Source organism: Salvelinus sp. IW2-2015, linkage group LG27 (genome assembly GCF_002910315.2).
Source record: "Salvelinus sp. IW2-2015 linkage group LG27, ASM291031v2, whole genome shotgun sequence".
Classification (NCBI taxonomy): Eukaryota; Metazoa; Chordata; class Actinopteri; order Salmoniformes; family Salmonidae; genus Salvelinus; species Salvelinus sp. IW2-2015.
This window is the reverse complement of record NC_036867.1, coordinates 10,573,288-10,597,941: the sequence shown is the minus strand read 5'-3', so window position 1 is coordinate 10,597,941 and position 24,654 is coordinate 10,573,288. Positions and strand designations below refer to the sequence as shown.

At 44.0% G+C, this 24,654-nt stretch overlaps 1 protein-coding gene across 1 annotated transcript in view; it reads right to left on the bottom strand.

Annotated features, from left to right (window-relative positions):
- prex2 (phosphatidylinositol-3,4,5-trisphosphate-dependent Rac exchange factor 2) overlaps positions 1-24,654 on the bottom strand; it is a 220,312-nt gene that overhangs the window by 179,002 nt on the left and 16,656 nt on the right. The window contains 2 exon segments of the mRNA XM_070435678.1: positions 2,305-2,427; positions 4,690-4,761. Of these exon segments, the coding sequence (XP_070291779.1) occupies positions 2,305-2,427; positions 4,690-4,761 (195 nt within the window).

Sequence of the window (24,654 nt, the reverse complement as noted above, 5' to 3'; positions counted from 1 at the left end):
AAAAATGTGAAAGATCAGAATAATAGTACAGAGAATGATTTATTTCAGCTTTTATTTCTTTCATCACATTCCCAGTGGGTCAGAAGTTTACATACACTCAATTAGTATTTGGTAGCATTGCCTTTAAATTGTTTAACTTGGGTCAAACGTTTCAGGTAGCCTTCCCCAAGCTTCCCACAATAAGTTGGGTGAATTTTGGCCCATTCCTCCTGACAGAGCTGGTGTATGAATCAGGTTTGTAGGCCTCCTTGCTCGCACACTCTTTTTCAGTTCTGACAACAAATTTTCTATAGGATTGAGGTCAGGGCTTTGTGATGGCAACTCCAATACCTTGACTTTGTTGTCCTGAAGCCATTTTGCCACAACTTTGGAAGTATGCTTGGGGTCATTGTCCATTTGGAAGACCCATTTGCAACCAAGCTTCAACTTATATATCCACATAATTTTCCTGCCTCATGATGCCATCTATTTTGTGAAGTGCACCAGTCACTCCTGCAGCAAAGCACCCCCACAACATGATGCTGCCACCCCCGGCCTTCACGGTTAGGATGGTGTTCTTCGGCTTGCAAGTCTCCCCCTTTCTCCTCCAAACATAACAATTGTCATTATGGCCAAACAGTTCTATTTTTGTTTCATCAGACCAGAGGACATTTCTCCAAAAAGTACAATCTTTTTCTCCATGTGCAGTTGCAAACCGTAGTCTGGCTTTTTTATGGTGGTTTTGGAGCAGTGGCTTCTTCCTTGCTGAGCGGCCTTTCAGGTTATGTCGATACAGGACTTGTTTTACTGTGGATATAGATACTTTTGTACCTTTTTACTCCAGCATCTTCACAAGGTCCTTTGCTGTTCTGGGATTGATTTGCACTTTTCACACCACAGTACATTCATCTCTAGGAGCGGTATGACGGCTGCGTGGTCCCATGGTGTTTATACTTGAGTACTATTGTTTGTACAGATGAACGTGGTACCTTCAGCCGTTTGGAAATTGCTCCCAAGGATGAACCAGACTTGTGGAGGTCTACAATTTTTTTCTGAGGTCTTGGCTGATTTCTTTTGATTTTCCCATGATGTCAAGCAAAGAGGCACTGAGTTTGAAGGTAGGCCTTGAAATACATCCACAGGTACACCTCCAGTTGACTCAAATGATGTCAATTAGCCTACAGAAAGCCATGACATCATTTTCTGGAATTTGCCAAGCTGTTTAAAGGCACAGTCAACTTAGTGTATGTAAACTTCTGACCCACTGGAATTGTGATACAGTGAATAATAAGTGAAATAAATCTGTCTGTAAACAATTGTTGGAAAAATAACTTGTCCTGACGGACTTGCCAAAACGATAGTTTGTTAACAAGAAATTTGTGGAGTGGTTGAAAAACGAGTTTTAATGACTCCAACCTAAGTGTATGTAAACTTCCGACTTCAACTGTAAATAAATGTAAAAACAGTTTGTCACCTGTTAAAACCCATCCCTGTCATGGTGTAACTTTGAGGAGAACTAGCTTTGAAGAAGACCTGTTACAGGTCCTTAGTAGAATATAGTAACTCACTGAGGAGAGGGTCAACTTTCAGACATCTACTCTAGATTTACGGCCTACAGAAACCTCAGATCATATAGTGGTCCATATCCCAGCTCAGCTCAGCATCAAAGAGCTAGGATAAATCTAATCTATGACAGGGGGGCTACATCAGAGCAGTATACGGCCTGCACAGGAGATAGTAAATCTGAAGTGTTGAATCTCATCTTATCTTCCTCTCTGGCCTGTACTAACACAGAGAGATTAGGCTACGCTGAAACAATGGGTAATAGGTGCAGTATGTCCCAAATTTTCCCTATGGGCCCTGGTCACCAGTAGTGCACTAGAAAAGAAATAGGATGCCATTTGGGACGCAGCCAGAGAGATTAGCCCACTCGGAGAGAATGGGCCTGGTTAAGACAGGGTTTGAAACTCCTTCGCGTCAGCCAGAATAGCTGCCTGCACCAAAGGAACTCTCTAACTTGTTCGAGCTGCGACTCATCTAAAGCATTTTCAATTGTATTGTGACCCGGATTTAAAAAAAAGACTGATCAACAATATTTCTGATCTCATCTTAAGCTGCCTCCCAGATGGAATCAGACACAACCCACCGTTCGAGAATCACTGCTCTAGTCAGTGAGTGAGCTACGGAAGCCTGTGAGACTCAAAGCACAGGCAATGCTTTGTGGGTAGTGATAAAAAAAGATATACTTTTGTGGTTAGAAAGCACTATTCGGTCTTCATTTCTAGCATGGATTGACAGAGCGATACGGAGACCTGTAAGACTCACAAAGTGCAGGAAGCAGCGGCCCACTTCGTGGTGAGCGTGGGGGTCTGGCTGCAGCAGCTCTTCTACCATGGACAGGAAGTTACGGTGCACAGAAAGGATTTCCTCCAGGTTAGAGAACAGCACCTAGAGGGGGACAGAATACACTGTAACACCAGGGGACAGAACGCTAACATCTGGAGAGGGTACACATACAAAAACATTGACAAAACATAACCAAGTAAACATGGAAACATTAGGATAAGAAACGCTAGACAAGCAAGGGCAAGGAGTGTGTCCCAATAGTTCAACACATACAGTATCCTTTGATCAGTATCCTGCCTTCATGATCAGCTATCTGCTCATGAACTTGGTAGACAAGAGAACAATATGGAGATATTTGGACCATAAAGACCCACTCTTTTCAGTCCACTAGTCGTGAGGGAAGACACTAGGGGGATAAAACAACGTTTTAAATATTTTGGGGCACGACAGATGAGAGAGCGAGCGAGCGAGAGCGAGACAGAGAGCGAGAGAGAAAGAGAGCGAGAGAGAAAGAGCGCATTTGTCTGGGGCTCGGAGGGAGACAGAAGTCACAGAACAACGGATGAGGTTTCTTTGAAATAGTCCCAGACTTGACTTCATCTTATAATTCTAGAGTTGAGAGAGGAAATTAGCATTTGTGAAAACACTGGAAAGGGAGACATTGTTAATGGAGAGACATTTTATATGCTCTGTCATATGGAACGCTGAACTTAGCCTTTATGTGGGATTGGGTTATTTTGTGCTTTCATGTCATTTATGTGGCAATGCTTAAGCACAAAATAATGGTCTGATTGTGGATGGGGAGGGGGGCCTATAGTGCCTGTGGTGGACTGCCCTAACTTAAGGGGGAAGAGGACTATGCACTCTGTGGGTGCGACAGTATACAACGCCCAAGAGACCGAAATAGAAAACCTGTAACTGACATGATTCTTACATCAAGAATGTATATGGAATCATATCTGTATCCTTTCTGTATCTTCTCCACTCTGGAGTGTTCCAGTACGGTAAGGTTCTATGGCGGATTGCAGCGGGACAGCTGCTAGTTAGCAACAACCAAGACATTCTAGAACCCTGACCTCCGTCTGACCTTGTTCCCCCGGTCCGCCAGACTCCTCCCCTGTCCCCCAGTGTTCTCACAGCGTGTTCCAAAACACAGGACACGGGAACACGTAGGCCGCTCCTCCGCCAATGCATGTTTAACTTCCAGAATAAGCAAAGCCCACAGAGTGGAGTCTGACCCTAAATAGCATCATATGCTCTATATAGTGCACTTAGAGTTGCAAAGGGAGGGTAAATGTTCTAAATTCATTACAGTACCAGAATGTTGGTATCTTTCAAAGACCTCATCTATCACAGGACATCAAGTGGCCCTATTGGGTATTTCATATTATCACAGGTGTCTGTGACATCCCTCTGTGTGTCCTAATCGTATCTAGAATATATGAAATAACTAAATAAAATAAAAAATATATCCTTTATATTTCTTTACACACGTATTTATTTGACTATGTAAATATGTTTTTGTTGACAATGTTTTGGCGTCAAACAGGTGGCAGTTGTGAACACAGTCAATAGTTGGAAGAGTTGCAGAGTTAATTGAAAATAATGCCATTGTTGATGAGATGCTGTTTTCATTAATTAGGCTATTTTCTCTTGAACCATATGTTCTATCTACTAGAAACTCATGGACAATACGGAGGCAGATATAATAAATTAATACTACATATTCATATTTTTTTAAATTATGTATTCAAGAATAAATTACCAAAATTACGATAGATTGCCATAGATTATCTGTTAATTAACAAAATTACTGAAGAATCCGGTAACTTTGGTATACTACCGGTAGCTTTGCAACCCTAAGTGCACTACTTTTGACCAGAGCCCTGCACCCATATAGGCTCTGGTCAAACGTAGTGCAAGGTAGGGAATAGGAAGCCATTTGGGACACACACAGACAGACAAGGACCCTCCCATCAGCGACGACGCATCCTTTATTGTCCCACTCCCTCACGCAGCCGGAATCATTTATACAAATAGATTACATTTACAGCTGCTTCCTGTATATGCCTAGGCCTTAGTAGGTTTTTTTTTTTCTTCATTCAGAAGAAACGTCTATTTTGGGTTGAAAGAGTCCCTCAAACAAGAGACGTTGAGTTTTATTTGGATTCCGGCTGTAATTTCCGGCCTTTTATTGGATAACGTTATGAAAACAAGGTTTATACTCAGCCACGCAGCTAAAAGGACTCATTCTTCTGACATTCCACTCACATTTTTACACAGATCTTGATTACACAGTCATTAAGTAACTACTAGATTAAGTAATTATGATGTAATTACCAGGCTAAACTAATAAAGACTCACCTTAACGGTTTCCTCTGTGACGTTCTTGTCGATCTTCGTGGCTGCATACTGGTTTAGGCGGTGGAGAAACACCTGTGTAGAAGAGAAAAATAAAATATTATTTTGAACTCCCTCCAAGATTAGATTACATTTGGCGCGTGATGGTTTCTTCTTAGAGCTGCCAGTTTAACATCCCATGGTCGCGTCCCAAATGGCACCCTATTCCCTATATAGTGCACTACTTTTGACCAGGGCCCATGTGGGAATAGGGTGTCATTTGGGACACAGCCCAAGGTAGAGAACAGATTGGAGCGGAGGCCCCATCCCTTCTTGTACTGCTTACAGCTGCAACACTCTGCAGATTGCCAGTGCAAGTTACTAACTATCAGAATGGACACCTGATCCATGTGAAAGCTGATCTTCGCTCTGGAGTTAAAAAAACACCTGGGCTCACTTCATAAATGCAGCGCATGAACTTTCAAAGGAGGTCGCAATCATTGGTGATCAGCTTGGGTGGTGAAGGACTCTGGAGGGGAAGGTACGGGGGAGGTGAGGGGTGGGGAGGTGGGAGAGGAGGTGGGGAGGAGGGGGGGGAGGGGTAGGAGGTGGGCGGCTATTCAGTGTGAATTGTGATGGATGAGAATGGTTAGGGTTCTGACTTTCTCCAGTTCTCTTAGGATCCTGGTTCCTAAACCATTTTCATGCAACGGGTACCAGGCAACTTTAAAGCTTTGGGCCTTTTTTAGGCCCACCAAATGAATTAGAACTATTTCTCAAGCCAGAACCAAGTCTTAAATCACAGCCAAGGAAGACTTTGGCATTTGGGAAACACTGCCTGCCTTGGGCTGTAGGCTACACTTCAAGTAGAAGGAGACAGACATATACGTACAACAACTCACAAGAAAATAAAAAAGACAGCCAGTAGGAAAAAACAGATTTCTGCCTTGTGTTAAGAGAGGATGTGTTCCAAATGACACCCTATTCCCCTATGGGCCCTGGTAAAAACTAGTGCACTATAAAGTGAATAGGGTGCCATTTGAGATGATTCCATAGTGTTGAAAACCCAACACATCAACGATATGGCACACTCAATTAGATTGATGATAATGCCCTCAAATCACGTCACGAATGCTGGGCGAGCGATGATGAAAGTAAATCCTAGCAAATGATATCTCAAAGAGAAATCTCTTAGTTCAAAAGAAAGGCATAGGCTTTTCATACTCTCAAAGCTTAACTCCACCCAACCCCATTGTGCGTTCATACATTAAGAATGACTCACGTTTCTCATTCCGCTAGCGTTCAAATTGTGCTGTCAAATATGAGTAAGTGAGCTCAGCAAGAGGCGAGAAACTTTCCCTGCCATTACATCAGCTGTACAGACATCCATTCCATGTTCCACCATGTAGCCTCTGCTTTAACAATATTCTGCCACATATTCCCTAAACGTAGACTCAAGACACTTTACTGGTAATCAGGACAATGTCATGATGTGTCAAGCCTTCCAAAGACACCTCCATGGGGTATACACAAGTTGCCTGGTTAAAATAACAGACCATGTGGGTCTGTGTGTCAGCCAGGCAAACGGACTAGAGGTTCCATAAACAAAGGAGTGATGATCCTGCTTGTGAGTGCAGTGAGTGAGGGGGGGGGGGGCGAAGGGGAGAAAGTGAGGGGGTCAGCGTACAGCCTGCCCTCCGCAGTGACACGTTGACAGGACAGAGGAGGCTGTGTCGGAGAGGTGATCCTGCAGTCAGGAGACCCAGGCAGTGTCCCACATGACAACCTATTCCCTTTATAGTGCACTACTTTTGACCGGAGCCCTAGGGAATAGGGTGACCTGTTCACTGTGATTACTATTATTTGACCACGCTGGTCATCTATGAACATTTGAACATCTTGGCCATGTTCTGTTATAATCTCCACCCGGCACAGCTAGAAGAGGACTGGCCACCCCTTATAGCCTGGTTCCTCTCTAGGTTTCTTCCTAGGTTTTGGCCTTTCTAGGGAGTTTTTCCTAGCCACCGTGCTTCTACACCTGCATTGCTTGCTGTTTGGGGTTTTAGGCTGGGTTTCTGTACAGCACTTTGAGATATCAGTTGATGTAAGAACGGCTTTATAAATACATTTGATTTGATTTGCCATTTGGGACACAAGCGGAGGTCAAGCCCAGAGCCCATTCAGGGTTAGGTCTAGGAGGAAAGGTCAGGAGGAGACACAGACAACAGGACACGACCCCCCTTTAATCACCTCCTGACTCACACTACCCAGTACTATACCACACAAAAACTACAACATCCAAAGCAACAACACAGGGAATAGGGTTCCATTTGGGATACAACCATATTCTCACACTTAAAGACTGGCAGGTAAAGATACCATGTCCATGAGTCTAGCATGCGGTCTAACTGGACAAACAGTTCATTAGGGTCCTGTAATGCCATCTGTCGTTTAGAGGACCACAGACAGCCTGGACAACCTAAAAAGACCACACACACCACACCGAATGTTGATCTGCCGTTTGTTCGGTGGGCTGCTGTACTATCCGCTGGTGGCCGTCTGTCTGACTGCAGACATTTCCGTGCGATTCTACATGTACAATTGGTTTGCACTCAGTTTGCAAATTACTGCCGGCACTGTTCTGAGGGGCGAAGTACTTTCGGCCGGCAAATGCTATTGGTGTGCCTGAGCCGTAAGGGAACGTCCCAAATGGCACCCTATTCCCTATATAGTGCACTACTATCCTACCCTATGGGCCCTGGTCAAAAGAAGTGCACTATATAGGGAGGGAATAGGGTGTTCATTTTGGGGGCAATCTGACTGATAAGACATAACTCATGTAAACAACTTCTGTAGACAAACTTAACGACCATATAAAGCCAAAGCATTTCCTGTTAGAACTGCTCCAACGGAATGTTGATGACACTATCAACACAGACATGCTTTTATAGCTCCTAGTCTAGTGGGCAGATGTATGGAGTCTAGTTTGTACATAGTCCTGACAATGCACTGACGCACCACGGCAAATGTTATTCAATTCAACTGGTTTCAGTCGGCAGTAATTTGCAAACTGAGTGCAAACCAATTGTACATGTAGAATCGCACGGAAATGTCTGCAGTCAGACAGACGGCCACCAGCGGATAGTACAGCAGCCCGCCGGACAAACGGCAGATCAACATTCGGTGTGGTGTGTGTGATCTTTTTAGGTTGTCTGTGGTCCTCTAAACGACAGATGGCATTACAGGACCCTAATGAGCAGTAACTGTTTGTCCAGTTAGACCGCATGCTAGACTCATGGACATGGTATCTTTACCTGCCAGTCTTTAAGTGTGAGAATATGGGGGGGGTTAAGTCTGAAGGGCGGTTTCCCCGACACAGAATCTCCATTTAAAATGTTTTTTAGTCCAGGATGACTAGACAGTGTGTTCCGGGAAACTGCCCCTGTGTGTTTTTAAGGGTCTTGGTGTCCCACCTACGAAGCAAACTATGGGAGGCACTAAGACTAGGAAACACTAATGAGAAAAGTCTTGCCACTCTTAAACAAACTAAGCGTTGAATTACATTGATTTTAAAGGCCTAGACTTTTAAACACCTCAGCAATTAAAATGGCCGAGTCGACTACGAGACAGCATAGCACAACAGCTCTGCTCTCAGCTCTGCTCTCCACACGAGGAAAAAAGACGAAATCTGCGTCCCAAATAGCACCTTATACCCTACATAGTGCACTATTTCTGACCCGGGCTCTGGTCAAAAGTAGTGCATTATGTAGGGAATAGGGTGCCATTTGGGACGCAGACTGGATAATTGAATGTGTGCTGGTGGATGGAGATGGAAAGGACTAAATAGTCAGTCTCTTTGTGGAAGCGCTCCTCCACGCTAATTACCATTCTGTAGCTGTAGTCTGGTAGACTCACTGAGGAGAGGCTGACTAGCATTAGCATCTCATTAGCAAGTCTAATTTGTTTGTGTGTGTGTGTGTGTGTGTGTGTGTGTGTGTGTGTGTGTGTGTGTGTGTGTGTGTGTGTGTGTGTGTGTGTGTGTNTGTGTGTGTGTGTGTGTGTGTGTGTGTGTGTGTGTGTGTGTGTGTGTGTGTGTGTGTGTGTGTGTGTGTGTGTGTCTAATCTGTAGCTACACGCACGAACGTAGGAGTCGTCTACAGCCGATCGCATTAGTCTGACAGGGATGGGAGATGGAGAGATGTTTAGGTGAGAAAGCGGCATTCATGTACATCGAGACGAGGTTCCATGTCATCAAAGTACGACTTAAGAGACAGTCTCGGCTAATTATAAAGCCGAGATCTGTTTATTTGAGAGGAAAGGTAGAACCTTTTTACATCTAAGTGTAGATCTTTTCATTAAAGTATGACAGAGAGCGTAATCGTGAAACCTTGTTACTCAGTTTTTTTGAGAAGTCTGTAATTATAATTGATACTTTCACTTTATATTCTGTAGACGCTAATTAGGATTTATCCACTGCTTCTGGTGGCTTATGTAGAGAGAGAGAGATCTTCATGAAACACTGGCAGTACAGATGCTTATCAAACAGCCTATAACTATACAGAAGAAAACATCAAACTTGCTGAGTAGTAGACAATGCAGTTCTAAATCTGATCTATGCAAGTTAAACAATATCCGAGTGTATCGGGGGGAAAAAACTACTTCTCTGGTTTAAAACGGCCTACGTGGCATCGATTGTCCAAAACATGTATTCTACTGTCAAAATGTACAACAAATTGCAAATAGGATAATTTCGTAAAGTCAGTATCGTCCAAAACAGAGATTTGCAAGATGTTATGAATCTAGGGGACATAACAGTTTCTTGGGTTGGGTTTATTTCAATCCTGCCCACAGCTGGCAGCACACAACCCAATCGTAATGCCCAACACATGGGTGCGGAACTGATCGTGGTAAATTTGGTTTAACTTTGGATCTCTCTATGGGGCAAGTTAGGGACCATCAGTAAACTACACAACGTACATGGGACAATATTTGTACATTTCAATAGGTCCAAATTTCAATGACTTAAAAACCTCAAACCAACTATAAATTGTGGAAATTCAAATACAAATATTGAAGTATTTAATGAGAAAACTAAAAGGTGTGCAACATGAAAATATTGTTATTGAAAATAAAGTTCAACCAACATTGTCACATTCGCACATCGGCAGATTGATGCCAATAAGTTGGCTAGTTTGCTAGCTGGCCTAGGCTACTTCCAGACAAGACCTGGTTAGACTGTTTCAAGTTATCTAGAAGGGTGAGTGACTAACTGTACTGTTTTGGAAGAGTGAATGTACAAACACTGCCCATGAGCGAACACACACACACACACACACGACACCAACATCAAAACACGCCTCCAAAACCCAAATCTCCTTCTCAGTCGCATTACCTAATGAGGAGGATAGAAACCGTCAGTTCCTCTTTAACAGTGTTTTTTCCCTCACGAAGATAAAGAAGACTTGTGCTTGTCAACAAAATGGCTGCATCAGCTGCATCACTAAAGGGAACGGCCCACAGCTGCTACCTCACTCTCAAACCAAGGTGCATGAATTGAGGGGGGGGGGGGGAATCTGATGAAGGCTACAAGCAATCACGATGGCTTTTAACAATAATCCGGTTTAACAGTTTTCCACTGTCCTCCCAGAGTTGCTGAATTTCTTCTTCAATGTAAGCTGCATCACTAACTCACAATGGACTGGGGCTTGGGTTAACCACACCAAGGGACCATGGTTGAGCCAGCCTAGCATCACTAACTCACAATGGAACTGGGGCTTGGGTTAACCACACCAAGGGACCATGGTTGAGCCAGCCTAGCATCACTAACTCACAATGGACTGGGGCTTGGGTTAACCACACCAAGGACCATGGTTGAGCCAGCCTAGCATCACAACAGTCCAATGGACCGGGGCTTGGTTAACCACACCAAGGGACCAATGGTTGAGCCAGCCTAGCATCACACCAGTCACAATGGACTGGGGCTTGGGTTAACCACACCAAGGGACCATGGTTGAGCCAGCCTAGCATCACACCAGTCACAAAGGACTCAGATCAGACGCATGCAGCCCAGTGATAGGGAACACATGTCCACATATCCTGCACTGTCTGTCTCGAACTCTCTATCCTCATATTCATTAGCCAATGGCCGCTCCACTCCCAGAAGGAGACACAGTGTTCTCCAGGAGCGGATGTCTTTGTGCAGGAAACCACTGTTTCTGGGAAAGGAACTGACCTGACCGCCGATCAAAAGCATACGTTATAACGGCTCCTCTACGGGACAGATGGCACCCTATTCCCTTTATAATCTACTACTTTGTGCACTGTGTAGGGAATAAGGTGCTATATGGGACTCAGCCCATGTCTATGATTATGTGACCGCAGTCAAGGGACTGTCAGACGGACAGACATTCTCAATAAATACTCAAATACCAGGATGTAAGGGGACTTCCAGAGATATTCTTTACAAGAGTCTGTCTCGAGGTTCCGTTTGAAGGATGCTCCTTTAGTTCAATAGACAACATCTGGTTTGGTTTTTGAGCAGAACCCGTTCCTTGGGGATGCACCCCAAATGGCATCCTATTCAGTGCACTACTTTTGACCAGTGCCCAAAGACCTCTGGTCAGAAGTAGTGAACTATGTAGGGTATATGGTGTAATTTGGGACGTATAGGCCATGGGCTCCATAGATGAGCTACAATAAGGTAAAGGTGAACTAAGGAGACAAACAGGGAATATGCTGTACTTTCCATGGGCAACATTCTAGAAAAGTCAAACAGAGGTCCCGTAAAAAACTACAAAAGGACTATTATATTTGTATCAGTACCTAATAGAGATGCTGTAATGGTAGTACTTTCTGATAGTACAATATACTGTATTCTATCTGAACCACTAGGATATCCACAAAGACCAGAAAACACTGTTTCAATGTAATACATCAAACAGTTACTTTACTTTTGCACGCCCCCCTCCCCCCCAACAGTTTTAACCTACATTGCGCTAACAGATGTTGAGGGTAGCTTTGTACTTGACTCAAACTAATTTCTGCAACATGGGAGCTTTTACATGTCTTTTTTCTAAAACTATTTGCAGTATTATTGTGTTCTGGCCTTTCTATTTAGCTCTCCATCTCTGCGTGGGGGGGAGAGTATTCCCATCCCAAAACTGACCATGTGTGCCGTTACATGGTGAAAGGCTAGCTCTCTTTATCCTTCATTCACACACACACACACACACACACATCACCATCACACCCACCACAACACACCACAAGTCACACACACAAACACCGACACACACTTATCCACACACCACCACGCGCAAAAGACAGAGTACATTAACACACTCCATACATCTCCCTCTTATGTTCTTTGTATCCAATCAGGAAAAAAAACATTTATCTCCATCATGGTCCTGTTGTCCTATCGTTACACCACATTACTGGGAAGACGCGTTGGTGTCAGGAAGCAACCTAACTAACGGATTTCAAACCTGCGTCCCAAATGGCAACCTATTCCCTACGCGGTGCACTACTTTTGACCAGGGCCGATATAGAATAGTGTCCCGTTAGGGACTCATTCCATGTGTTGTGCCAGAGTGGACCACAGTGTCCTTCTCTTCTCTGTTTCCCATAGAGACGCGGAGATAAAGATTTAACACAGGGAGTCAGCTCGCTAGTCTGTCGTCCATTCTAACCCCTAGCTCTGCTTAGTAGAGGAGAGAGGAGAAGTTGAGGGGCCAGAGTTGTGTAACAGCCCATTCACACAAAGCCCTGTTGGCATTTAGTTCAGGAACTAGGCAGGTCTCAGACGGCCTGGCGCTCTTACGGTAAAGCGTTCTGTCGCCATAGAAATCACAGAACTCTGGAGCCTGGCCATTCCTTTAGCTTCCCACCCTCCCCTCTCCTTTCTCTTTGTTGCATCCCAACTAATAAAGGAACGCGGGTCGACCAGGGTCAGTTTCATAGGTCTAGGCTAAACACCAATCTTGGTCCTAGGGAGTGACAGACAGGGTGTGAAGGGTTTTGGTTCAGCCCAGCACTAAAACAACTATTTGAAATAATCATTGAAACTGTATCAAAGCAATGCCTCTATCAGTTCTGTTCCAGGTTAGAGGACTTCCAGGTTTGTTACTGTTAAGATGTTAGTTCAGAACTGTCCATAGAGTGCTCTGTGACGGGGAAATTCTACGGCCCAGGTCACAGGTGAGGTATAGTATATCGCATTTGATGAGATGAATGGACACTTCATTCACAGACTCTACTGTCCTGGGGAACTGGCCCGTTTGTCCTGACAGAGACCATTCACCGAGCTGCTCTTTGTTGTCCTAACTGGGCCAGTGGAAACAGCACGCACTTCCCACTTCCAGAGACAGAGACACATTACTCAGTAATTACTCAGTCCATCTGCGACAGCTGAAACATGAACACGCATAAACCAGTCTCCTTTATCTGAGAAACAGCGGAGAAAGCTGTTGGGTATGGATAGTGTGCTGCGATAGAATGGGGGTGGTATTTAAAAAGCGTCTCAGAGTTGGAGTGCTGATCTAGGACCAGGTCCTCCACTGTCGATTCATTACAGTCTAAAACGCAAAACTGATCAGCATTCCTACTGAGACGGTTTATGAATACAAGCCCCAGACTATTACCATACACTGTGTATTGAAATGCTCCCTTATTAACAGACAGAGAGAAGACAAAAGGCTTCGAGGCCCAGTGGTTGAGATACAAACAACAGGCTGAGTTTGTTTGGTGCATTTCCCTACACACCAGACCTGGGTTCAAATAGTATTTGAAATAATTTAAAATACTCTGAGCTTGTCAGGCTTAACGGACCAATAGAATAGTTCCAATACCATAAACCCTGCCCATTTGGCACTTCGGGCAGGCTAGCGCAAACACTCAAAGTATTTGAAAGATTTCAAATGCCATTTGAACCCAGGTCTGCGCCACACTGTCCAGTAGACGGAACCAGTGCACTGTGAAGACATGCCCCACAACATGTCCGACCAGTTCAACCATACAAATCTGTTATTCTGGAACATAGAGGCCGAAAGTGTGTGTGTGTCTCTGTCTGTCTACTGTTCTCTTAACAAAGGAGAGCACAGTAAAGGCATGAAATCTGTGTCTGGTGGAAGAGAGAGAGGCAACAGAGTGCGCGCGCACGCACACACACACACACACACACACACACACACACACACACACACACGCACACACACACACACACACACACACACACACACACACACACACACACACACCACACACACACAACCCACTCTGACACAGAGACAACAGACGCAGGTGCAACAGACAGCAGCTCAACTATCCTCACCTGCCTCTGTGTCCCAGTGCCGTGTATGTGTGTGTGTGTGTGTGTGTGTGTGTGTGGCGTGTGTGCATACAAGCATCAGTGGAGGTTGCTGAGGGGAGGACGGCTCATAATAATGGCTGGAATGGAGCGAATGGAATGGCACCAAACACCTGGAAGCCATGTTTGATGTATTTGATACCATTCCACAAATTCCACTCCAGCCATTACCACTAGCCCGTCCTCCCCAATTAAAGTGCCACCAACCTCCTGTGGTGTGTATGCATGTTATTGTGTGTTTGTGTGTGTGCGCGTGCGTGCGTTTTTGGAAGTGGGAACCGAGGCCTTGGTTTGTCTGTCCTCATGACACGCCCACTCAAGGGCCTTGGGAGCTGTGTGTATATGTGTTTGGAGGAAGTGGTGCATTCACCATGGTTCCTGTTCAGGGGATCGGACTTTACTGCTGGGGCTATTTCGGTGTTCAATCTACTGTACCGAGGTTGCATGGGAATTTACACAGGCCCACACACGGACAAACACACACAAGGTACCGCCCCAGACACACACATTTCACCCTGATGCCTAACCCTAACCCACCACACCTGGGTGGATCTTCAGCAGTCAACCCTTTGTAACTCTATTATTCCTTCAATGAGCCATGAGTCTAACTTTACAGGGGCCGATAACACCACCAGGACCCATCCCCAGCTTCCCGCCAGTCATCCCAGACAGACACACACACACACACACAGACCGTGCTTCTCCATCCAGTGGGAATGTGTACAGGAAATTCAGACTATAAATAAAGCATGGAGGAATGTTAGTGCATCTGTCTGGGGAGCCACTAGGCTCATCTGCAAAGAGGGAGAGTGGCTCCAAATCTGCATCCCAAATCCCTAAATACTGCACTACTTCTGACCAGAGCCCCATAACAAGTAGTGCCCTATAGAGAGAATAGGGGGCCATTTGGGACCAGTTGTCCTCTGGTTTTTATTAATAACACAGAGCAGCAGGTCTTTTTATATGATCTTCTTTTATTAGGCTGAGAGAGAAAGAAAGGCTTGCCTGTCTCGGTGTACCTAATAACCCGTCATTAAAACAAATCACCCTGTCTGGGCGTGCTGTGCGGCTGTACCGCTGACAGACTGGTAAAGTTACAGTAAGACACCACAAGAATATTATAAACCTCAGACTAACTTTGGGAAAACGCTCTTTAACAGACACGTTTGACTCACATACTGTAGTAGCCTTGCTGTACAGCAATATGGACTAACTTAGGTTTGGTCTGCGGCAGCCTAAATTACACCATAGCCTACAGAACCAAATCAAAAAAAGAAATTTCAACACGTTAATGTGCATCTTTGTTTGCGTCTCAGGGGGTCAAAATTGTGCACTATATAGGGAAACGGGTGTCCTTTGGAAGGCACACTTCGATTTCTAATTAAGGGCTATTTAAGTAAATACCAATCTCTTTATCTCTTTTTCCCACGTGGCTTGAGGATACACCTTTTGGCTTGTCAGTGAGGTAATTCAGTAGCTCTTGGAAATGAGAGACTGGAATAATTTTTCCAATGGTAACTATGAAATAGATTACGTTTTTAGCACCAATTAAGATTTGACTCAAGAAAATACATAATTGATTCAAAGCTACAAACATTGATGATGAAACTAAGGCTAAGATTTATGGCATAGATTGACTACAGTCATCCAAGTAAAAAGAAGGCCCAACACAGTGCCTTCATAAAGTATTCACACACTGTAACGCTCGTCGTAAAGGATCGGAACAAAGCGCAGCGTGGTTTGAATACATATTTTAATTATTTAAACGAAGACGAAAAACACTTGACAAAATACAAAACAATAAACGATGTGAACAAACGAACGAAAACAGTACCATGTGGCGAACAAACACAGACACAGCAACAATCACCCACAAACAAACAGTGAGAACAGCCTACCTTAATATGGTTCCCAATCAGAGACAACGTAAAACACCTGCCTCTGATTGAGAACCATATCAGGCTAGTTAGACAACCCTAAACCAATGAAAACACATAACATGGAATATACCCACCCAGCTCACGTCCTGACCAACTAAACAAAGACTAAACAAAGGAAATAAGGTCAGGAACGTGACACACACCTCGACTTTTTACACATTTTGTTGTAATTTTTTGTCAACGATCTACACAAAATACTCTGTAATGTCAAAAATTCAAACATTTGCAAAAAGCTTCATGAGGTAGTCACCTGGAATGCATTTCAATTAACAGGTGTGCCTTGTTAAAAGTTAATTTGTCAAATTTATTTCCTTCTTAATGCGTTTGAGCCAATCAGTTGTGTTGTGACAATACAAAAGATAGTCCTATTTGGTAAAAGACCAAATTCATATTATGGCAAGAACAGCTCAATAAGCAAAGCGAAACGACAGTCCATCCTTACTTTAAGACATGAAGGTCAGTAATCCAGAAAATTTCAAGAACTTTGAAAGTTTCTTCAAATGCAGTCACAAAAACCATCAAGCGCTATGATGAAACTGGCTCTCATGAGGACCGCCACAGGAATGGAAGACCCAGAGTTACCTCTGCTGCAGAGGATAAGTTCATTAGTTACCATCCTTAGAAATTGCAGCCCAAATAAATGCTTCACAGAGTTCAAGTAACAGACACATCTCAACATCAACTGTTCAGAGGAGACTGCGTGAATCAGGCATTCATGGTTGAATTGCTGCAAAGAAACCACGGCTAAAGGACACCAATAAGAAGAAGAGATTTGTTTGGGCCAAGAAACACGAGCAATGGACATTAGACTGGTGGAAATTTGTCCTTTGGTCTGGAGTCCAAATTACTTTGTTTTTTTGGTTCCAACCGCCGTATCTTTGTGTGACGCGTGTGGATGAACGGATGATCTCCACATGTGTATTTCCCACCGTGAAGCATGGAGGAGGAGGTGTTATTGTGTGGAGGTACTGTGCTGGTGACACTGTCTGTGATTTATTTAGAATTCAAGGCACACTTAACCAGCATGGCTACCACAGCATTCTGCAGCGATACGCCATCCCATCTGGTTAGGACTTAGTGGGACTTTCATGTGTTTTTCAACAGGCCAATGAAACAACACACCTTCAGGCTGTTTAAGGGCTATTTGACCAAGAAGGAGAGTGATGGAGTGCTGCATCAGATGCCCTGGCCTCCACAATCCCCCGATCTGAACCAAATTGAGATGGTTTGGAATGGCTCGGACCGCAAAGTGAAGGAAAAGAAGGCAACAAGTGCTCAGCATATGTGGAAACTCCTTCAAGACTGTTGGAAAAGCATTCCAGGTGAAGCTGGTTGAGAGAATGCCAAGAGTGTGCAAACCTGACATCAAGGAAAAGGGTGGCTACTTTGAAGTATCTCAAATATAAAATATATTTTGATTTGTTTAGTTTTGATGTCTTCACTATTATTCTACAATGTAGAAAATACTAAAAATAAAGAAAAACCCTTGAATGAGTAGCTGTTCTAAAACTTTTGACCGGTAGTGTATAATATATATATAAAAAAATAGTATATCTTGATTAGATAAGTATTCAACCCCCTGAGTCAATACATGTTAGAATTACCTTTGGAAGCTATTACAGCTGTGAGTCTTTCTGGGTAAATCTCAAAAAGCTTCCACAGCTTGATTGTGCAACATTGTCAAATTGGTTGTTGATCATTGCTAGACAACCATTTTCAGGTCTTGCCTTAGATTTTAAAGCAGATTTAAGTCAAAACTGTAACTGTAACTGTTCTTAGTAAGCAACTCCATTGTAAACTCAGCAAAAAAAGAAATGTCCCTTTTTAAGGACCCTGTCTTTCAAAAAATAATTTCAAAAAATCAAAATAACTTCACAGATCTTCATTGTAAAGGGTTTCCCATGCTTGTTCAATGAGCCATAAATAATTAATGAACATGCACCTGCGGAATGGTCGTTAAGACACTAACAGCTTACAGACGGTAGGAAATTAAGGTCACAGTTATGAAAACTTAGGACACTGAAGAGGCCTTTCTACCGACTCTGAAAAACACCAAAAGAAAGATGCCCAGGGTCCCTGCACATCTGTGTGAACATGCCTTAGGCATGCTGCAAGGAGGCATGAGGACTGCAGATGTGGCCAGGGCAATAAATTGCAATGTCCGTACTGTAAGACAGTGCTACAGGGAGACAGGACGGACAGCTGATCGCCCTCGGAGTGGCAGACCACGTGTAACAACACCTGCACAGGATCGGTACATCCGAACATCACACCTGCGGGACAGGTACAGGATGGCAACAACAATTGCTGAGTTAAGGAACGCACAATCCCTCCATCAGTGCTCAGACTGTCTGCAATAGGCTGAGAGAGGCTGGACTGAGGGCTTGTAGGCCTGTTGTAAGGCAGGTCTCACCAGACATCACCGGAAAAAACGTCGCCTATGGGCACAACCCCACCATCGCTGGACAGACAGGACTGGCAAAAAGTGCTTCACCATTGCAGCGTGTAGGTTTTTTTCTTTTCCCCAGGGTGATGGTCGGTTTACGTTTATCGTTGAAGGAATGAGCGTTCACGCGAAGCCTGTACTCTGGAGTGGGATCGATTTGGAGGGTGGAGGGTCCGTCATGGTCTGGGGCGGTGTGTCAGCATCATCCGGACTGAGCTTGTTGTCATTGCAGGCAATCTAAATGCTGTGCGTTACAGGGAAGACATCCTCCTCCCTCATGTGGTACCCTTCCTGCAGGCTCATGCTCGATACCTCTCCAGCATGACAATGCCACCAGCAAGACATGCTTGTTCTGTGAGTGATGGACCTGTTGGATCGGAGGGTGGAGGGCTAGGGCCATCCCCCCCAGAAATATACCGGGAACTTGCAGGTGCCTTTGGTGAAAGCGGGTAACATCTCACAGAAGAACTTGCAAATCTGGTACACAGTCCATGAGGAGAGATGCACTGCAGTATTATTGCAGCTGGTGGCCACACTAGATACTGACTGTAACTTTTGACTTTGACCCCCCTTTTGTTCAGGGACACATTATTCCATTTCTGTCAGTCACATGTCTGTGGAACTTGTTCAGTTTATGTCTCAGTTGTCGAATCTTATGTTCATTAAAAATATTAACACGTTAAGTTTGCTGAAATAAACGCAGTTGACAGTGGAGGCACAGTTTCTTTTTTTGCTGAGTTTAGATTTGGCCTTGTGTTTTTAGGTTGTTGTTGCTGCTGAAAGGTGAATTCATCTCCCAGTGTCTGGTGGAAAGCAGATGCCCAGGTTTTCCTCTAGATATTTTGCCTTGTGCTTAGCTCCAGCCGTTTATTTTGTATCCTGAAAAAAAGCTCTCCAGTGCTTAACGATTACAAGCATACCTATGACATGATGCAGAAACAACTATGCTTGACATATGGAGAGGGTATCAGTAATGTGTTGCATTGGATTTTGCCCCAAACATACACTTTGTATTCAAGGCCAAAAAATTTATTGCTTTGCCACATTTTTTGCAGTAACTACCTTCAGTGTCTTGTAGCAAAACGGATGCATGTTTTGAAATATTTGTTTCTGTACAGGCTCCTTCTTTTCACTCTGTCAATTAGGTTAGTAATTGTTGGAGTACTACAATGTTGTTGATACCCTTCCAAGTTTTTTCTCTATACAAGCCATATCATTCTGTAACTGTTTTAGAATTGCCTCATGGTGAAATCCTGAGTGGTTTCCTTCCTCTCCGGCAACTATTTAAAAAACATTTTTTTCACCTTTATTTTAACCAGGTAGGCAGTTGAGAACAAGTTCTCATTTACAACTGGCGACCTGGCCAAGATAAAACAAAAGCGTGTGACACAACAAACAACACAGAGTTAAAACATGGAATAAACAAACGTACAGTCAATACACAATAGAAAGTCTATATCACACTGGTGCAAAATGGTGTACAGGAGGTAAGGCAAATAAATAGGCCATAGTAGCGAAGTATTTACATTTAGCAAGTCAAACAACTGGAGTGATAGATGTGCAGATGATGATGTGCAAGTAGAAATAGGAAATACTGGTGTGCAAAAGAGCAAAAAAGTAAATTAAACAATATGGGGATGAGGTAGGTAGTTGGATGGGCTATTTACAGAATGGGCTGTGTACAGCTGCAGCGATTGGTAAGCTGCACGATAGTTGATGCTTGAAGTTAGTGAGGGAGATATAAGTCTCCAACTTCAGCGATTTTTGCAATTCGTTCCAGTCATTTGGCAGCAGAGAACTGGAAGGAAAGGGCGGCCAAACGAGGTGTTGGCTTTTGGGGGTGGACAGTTGAGATATACCTGTCTGGAGCGCGTGCCCGGGGTGGGTGGTTGTTATGTGTAGGTGACCAGTGAGCTGCGATAAGGGGTAGCTTTACTTAGCAGAGACTTATAGATGACCGGGAGCCAGTGGGTTTGGCGACGAATATGTAGCGATGGCCAGCCGCGAGAGCATAACAGGTCGCAGTGGTCCGGTGGTATATGGGGCTTTGGGTGACAAAACGGATGGCACTGTGATTGGATGCATCCAGTTTGCTGAGTAGAGTGTTTGGATGCTATTTTGTAAATGACATCGCCGACGTCGAGGATCGGTAGGATAGTCAGTTTTACGAGGGTATGTTTGGCAGCGTGAGTGAAGGAGACTTTGTTGCGAAACAGGAAGCAGATTCTACAGATTTAATTTTGGATTGGAGATGTTTAATATGAGTCCTGGGAAGGAGAGTTTACAGTCTAGCCAGACACCTAGGTATTTATAGTTGTCCACATATTCTAAGTCAGAACCGTCCAGAGTAGTGATGCTAGTCGGGCGGGCGGTGCGGGCAGCGATCGGTTGAAGAGCATGCAATTAGTTTTACTAGCATTTAAGAGCAGTTGGAGGCCACGGAAGGAGTGTTGTATGGCATTGAAGCTCGTTTGGAGGTTTTTTAACACAGTGTCCAAAGAAGGGCCAGATGTATACAGAATGGTGTCATCTGCGTAGAGGTGGATCAAGGAATCACCCGCAGCAAGAGCGACATCGTTGATATATACAGGGAAAAGAGTCGGCCTGAGAATTGAACCGTGTGGTACCCCCATAGAGACTGTCAGAGGTCCGGACAACAGGGTGAGTTAGAAGGAGTTAGGAAGGACTGCAGTATATTTGTAGTGACTGGATGTATTGATACACCATCCAAAGTGTAATTAATAACTTCACCATGCAAGGGATATTCAAAGTCTGCTTTTATTTTTTTGACCCATCTACCAATAGATGCCCTTCTTCGCGAGGCATTGGAAAACCTCCCTGGTCTTTGTGGTTGAATCTGTGTTTGAAATTCACTGCTCGACTGAGGGACCTTACAGATAATTGTATGTGTGGGTTACAGAGATGAGGTAGTCATTCAAAAATCATGTTAAACACTATTATTGCACACAGAGCGAGTCCATGTAACTTATTGTGTGACTTAAGCACATTTTTACTCCTGAACTTATTTAGGCTTGCCATAACAAAGGGGTTGAATACTTATTGACGTTTCAGCTTTTCCTTTTTTATTACATTTGTACAATTTCAAAAAACATAATTCCACTTTGACATTATAGGGTATTGTGTTTACGCCAGTGACCAAAAAAATCTAAAATGTAATCAATGTTAAATTCATGCTGTAACACAACAAATTGTGGAAACAGTAAAGGGGTGTGAATACTTTCTGAAGTTACTGTACACACGCCACACATACTCCACTGGTCCGTGCAATGACTAAGCAGAACTGTCAGTCTCCTCTGCAATCTCAGGGCTCAGGGCTCTCTAAACCCTTCAGTGGGGACAACAGGGGACAGGGACAACATGTTGCCATCCCACCCAGCAGGAGTAGAGGAGAGCTGGGACACAAGCCTTCCTCTAGTCTCTGGCTCTCTGGGACAGAACTAGACAGAGTTGGACTGAGTCAAATGGGGAAAATAATAACATCTCTGTCTTTTCTCTCCCTAGGCCCCACAGACAGACTGACTGCCAACGGGAAGAAAGAAAGAAAGAAAGAAAGAAAGAAAGAAAGAAAGAAAGAAAGAAAGAAAGAGAGAGAGAGAGAGAGAGAGAGAGAGAGAGAGAGAGAGAGAGAGAGAGAGAGAGAGAGAGAGAGACTGCCAACCAGAAGCTACTGGGGAGTTCCCTCCACCCCCCCACCCTCTTCCCCCTGTTCCCTCTCTTTCCATGGGGTCTGGGCTTCATGCCATTTTTGTATCTGTGAATGAACAGAGGGAGCAGTGGCCCTTCTCTAGCCCATTAAGAGGCAGTGCCACCATGCCAGCCACAAAACAAATGGACCCCTGCCTTTTAGCATTACCATGCCTACAAGTGACTCAAATGGCCAGAGCAGGAATGGCACCATTACTGGCATGACCGGAACATCAACTGACACTAGTTAAGAGTGTGGGTTTTCTCTCCATATTTTTCTATATCTTTTTTTTTTGTTGCTGAGTTTCCCTTTAACTTTACTGGCCCTAACAAATACACACACACACACACACACACACAACAGAACAGACCTGTGCCTGGTTAACTGCATGGATACAGGGATATGTTATCCTGACCTGGGTGGTTGGATGGTTGGATCCTGGGTTAAAAGGTCCTCCACTGTCTGGATATGTCCTGTTCAACTAGTTTGACCTCTTCCAAAACCAACCCTGCCTCTTCAGTGCCTCAAGCACCACCGACACCACCCCCTCAACTTTCACTACCTGGGTGTGGATATATCTACATGGAAACTTCCTTAGAGTCTATCTTAGTCTGAGAGTCCTTCATTTAAGTTGCCTGGCCCAATTCGGACTCAGAGTTATTATGGTGTAAGGGGGAAGAAGGAAAGAGTGACTTCATATTCATGGTAATTTTCAGACAATTACATCAACATTTTACACAGTATGAATGAGATATTATTGGGCGTGCACGTCACGACTTCTGGTCCAATAAGGAGGTGAAAGGCCAGTGATATATTTAAGAGGCTTCCTGGTAGTCTGGCCTTAACATAAGGCGCCAGTCCAGTCGTGGGTACTTTACAGTCTGTGACAACCGCCCCTATAGGGCTAAACAAGAGAGGGGCAGGGTGGGGGAGATAGAGAGGGGAAGGAGGAAGAGAGAGAGGGCATCTGCTCATCCAGAGACAAGGCCCCTGTGTCTGTCTCCCTCCATGACATCGCAGCCAAGTCCTTAATTAAAGAATTTAAGGGGGAAACAGTATTTCCTATGTCTGTCTGACCTGTGTGGCTGTTATGCATTCAGTGGCTGTTGCAGAGAGACAGAGAGAGAGAGAGACAGAGAGAGAGAGAGAGAGAGAGAGAGAGAGAGAGGAGAGATGACCCGAAAGAAGAGATAGCAGATGAGTAGAGCAGAGAGAAATAGACAGACAGAGACAACAAACAGACCAGCGGACAGAGAAGAGACGACAAAGCAGAGAGAGAGAGAGAGAGAAGAGAGAGAGAAAGAGAGAGAGAGAGAAGAGAGAGCAGAGAGAGAAGAGAGAGAGAGAGAGAGAGAGAGAGAGAGAAGGAGAGAGAGAGAGAGAGAGATGAGAATGAGAGAGAGAGAGAGAGAGAGAGAGAGAGAGAGAGAGAGAGAGAGAGAGAGAGAGAGAGAGAGAGAAGAGAGAGAGAGAGAAGAGAGAGAGAGAAAGACGCAGACGAAGAGAGAGAGATGAGAGCCAGAGGAAGAGAACGAGAGAGAGACAAACAGACAGACAGAGACAACAAACAGACAGGACAGATAGAGAGACAAAGAGAGAGAGAGAGAGAGAGAGAGAGAGAGAGCGAGAGACAGAGGACAGAGTGTAGTTTATTAGGATCCCCAATAGCTACTGCACATGCAGCAGCTACTCTTCCAGGGGTCCACATAAAACGTACAAATACATGACAAAGTTATAGACAAGGACAAGGACATTCAATTCAAAATAAAAAATTAAATAAGATGTATATATTGGAAAGACACCAAGAGACAACAAAAATACAATTCACACACTATTCATATACTCATGTATACAGATATATAAGATCTTTAGAAAGACACAAATGTTTCTTAAAAAGACTAGAAGAGAAGTAGTCAATGTCTCCTCAACCACAAAAGACTGTCAATGGTTTAGCTAGTAAGTGATAGCTTTGATCCTCGCTGACTCACAGTGGGTCATTTGGCTGTACATATTCTACATAAGTGCTAGATTTATCAGTCACTAAGTTGCAACTTTTTAAGAGCTTACTTAAAAGGCTTAAAATAAACTGATAACATAAAAGTCCCCACTTATCAGTGTCAATGGACAAACGCCAGACTGCTTACACAGCTGAAAGTCTCACTGAGACAACTGATAACAACATAAGTCATTTGAAGATCAAATCAAATGTGATTTGTCACATGCTTTGTAGACAACAGGTGTAGACTAACAGTGAAATGCTTACTTACGGGTCCATTTCCAACAATGTAGAGTTAAAGATATCAAATAAAAAAATAGGAATAGTGACACGAGAAATAAATACACAGTGAATAACAAATAAAAATAAAGAGTAAAAATAACATGGCTATATACAGGGAGTACCAACACTGAGTTGATGTGCAGGGGTACGAGGTAATTGAGGTAGCTATATACATATAGATAGGGGTAAAGTGACTAGGCAACAGGATAGATAAGACAGTAGCAGCAGTGCATGTGGTTAGTGTGAAAGTGT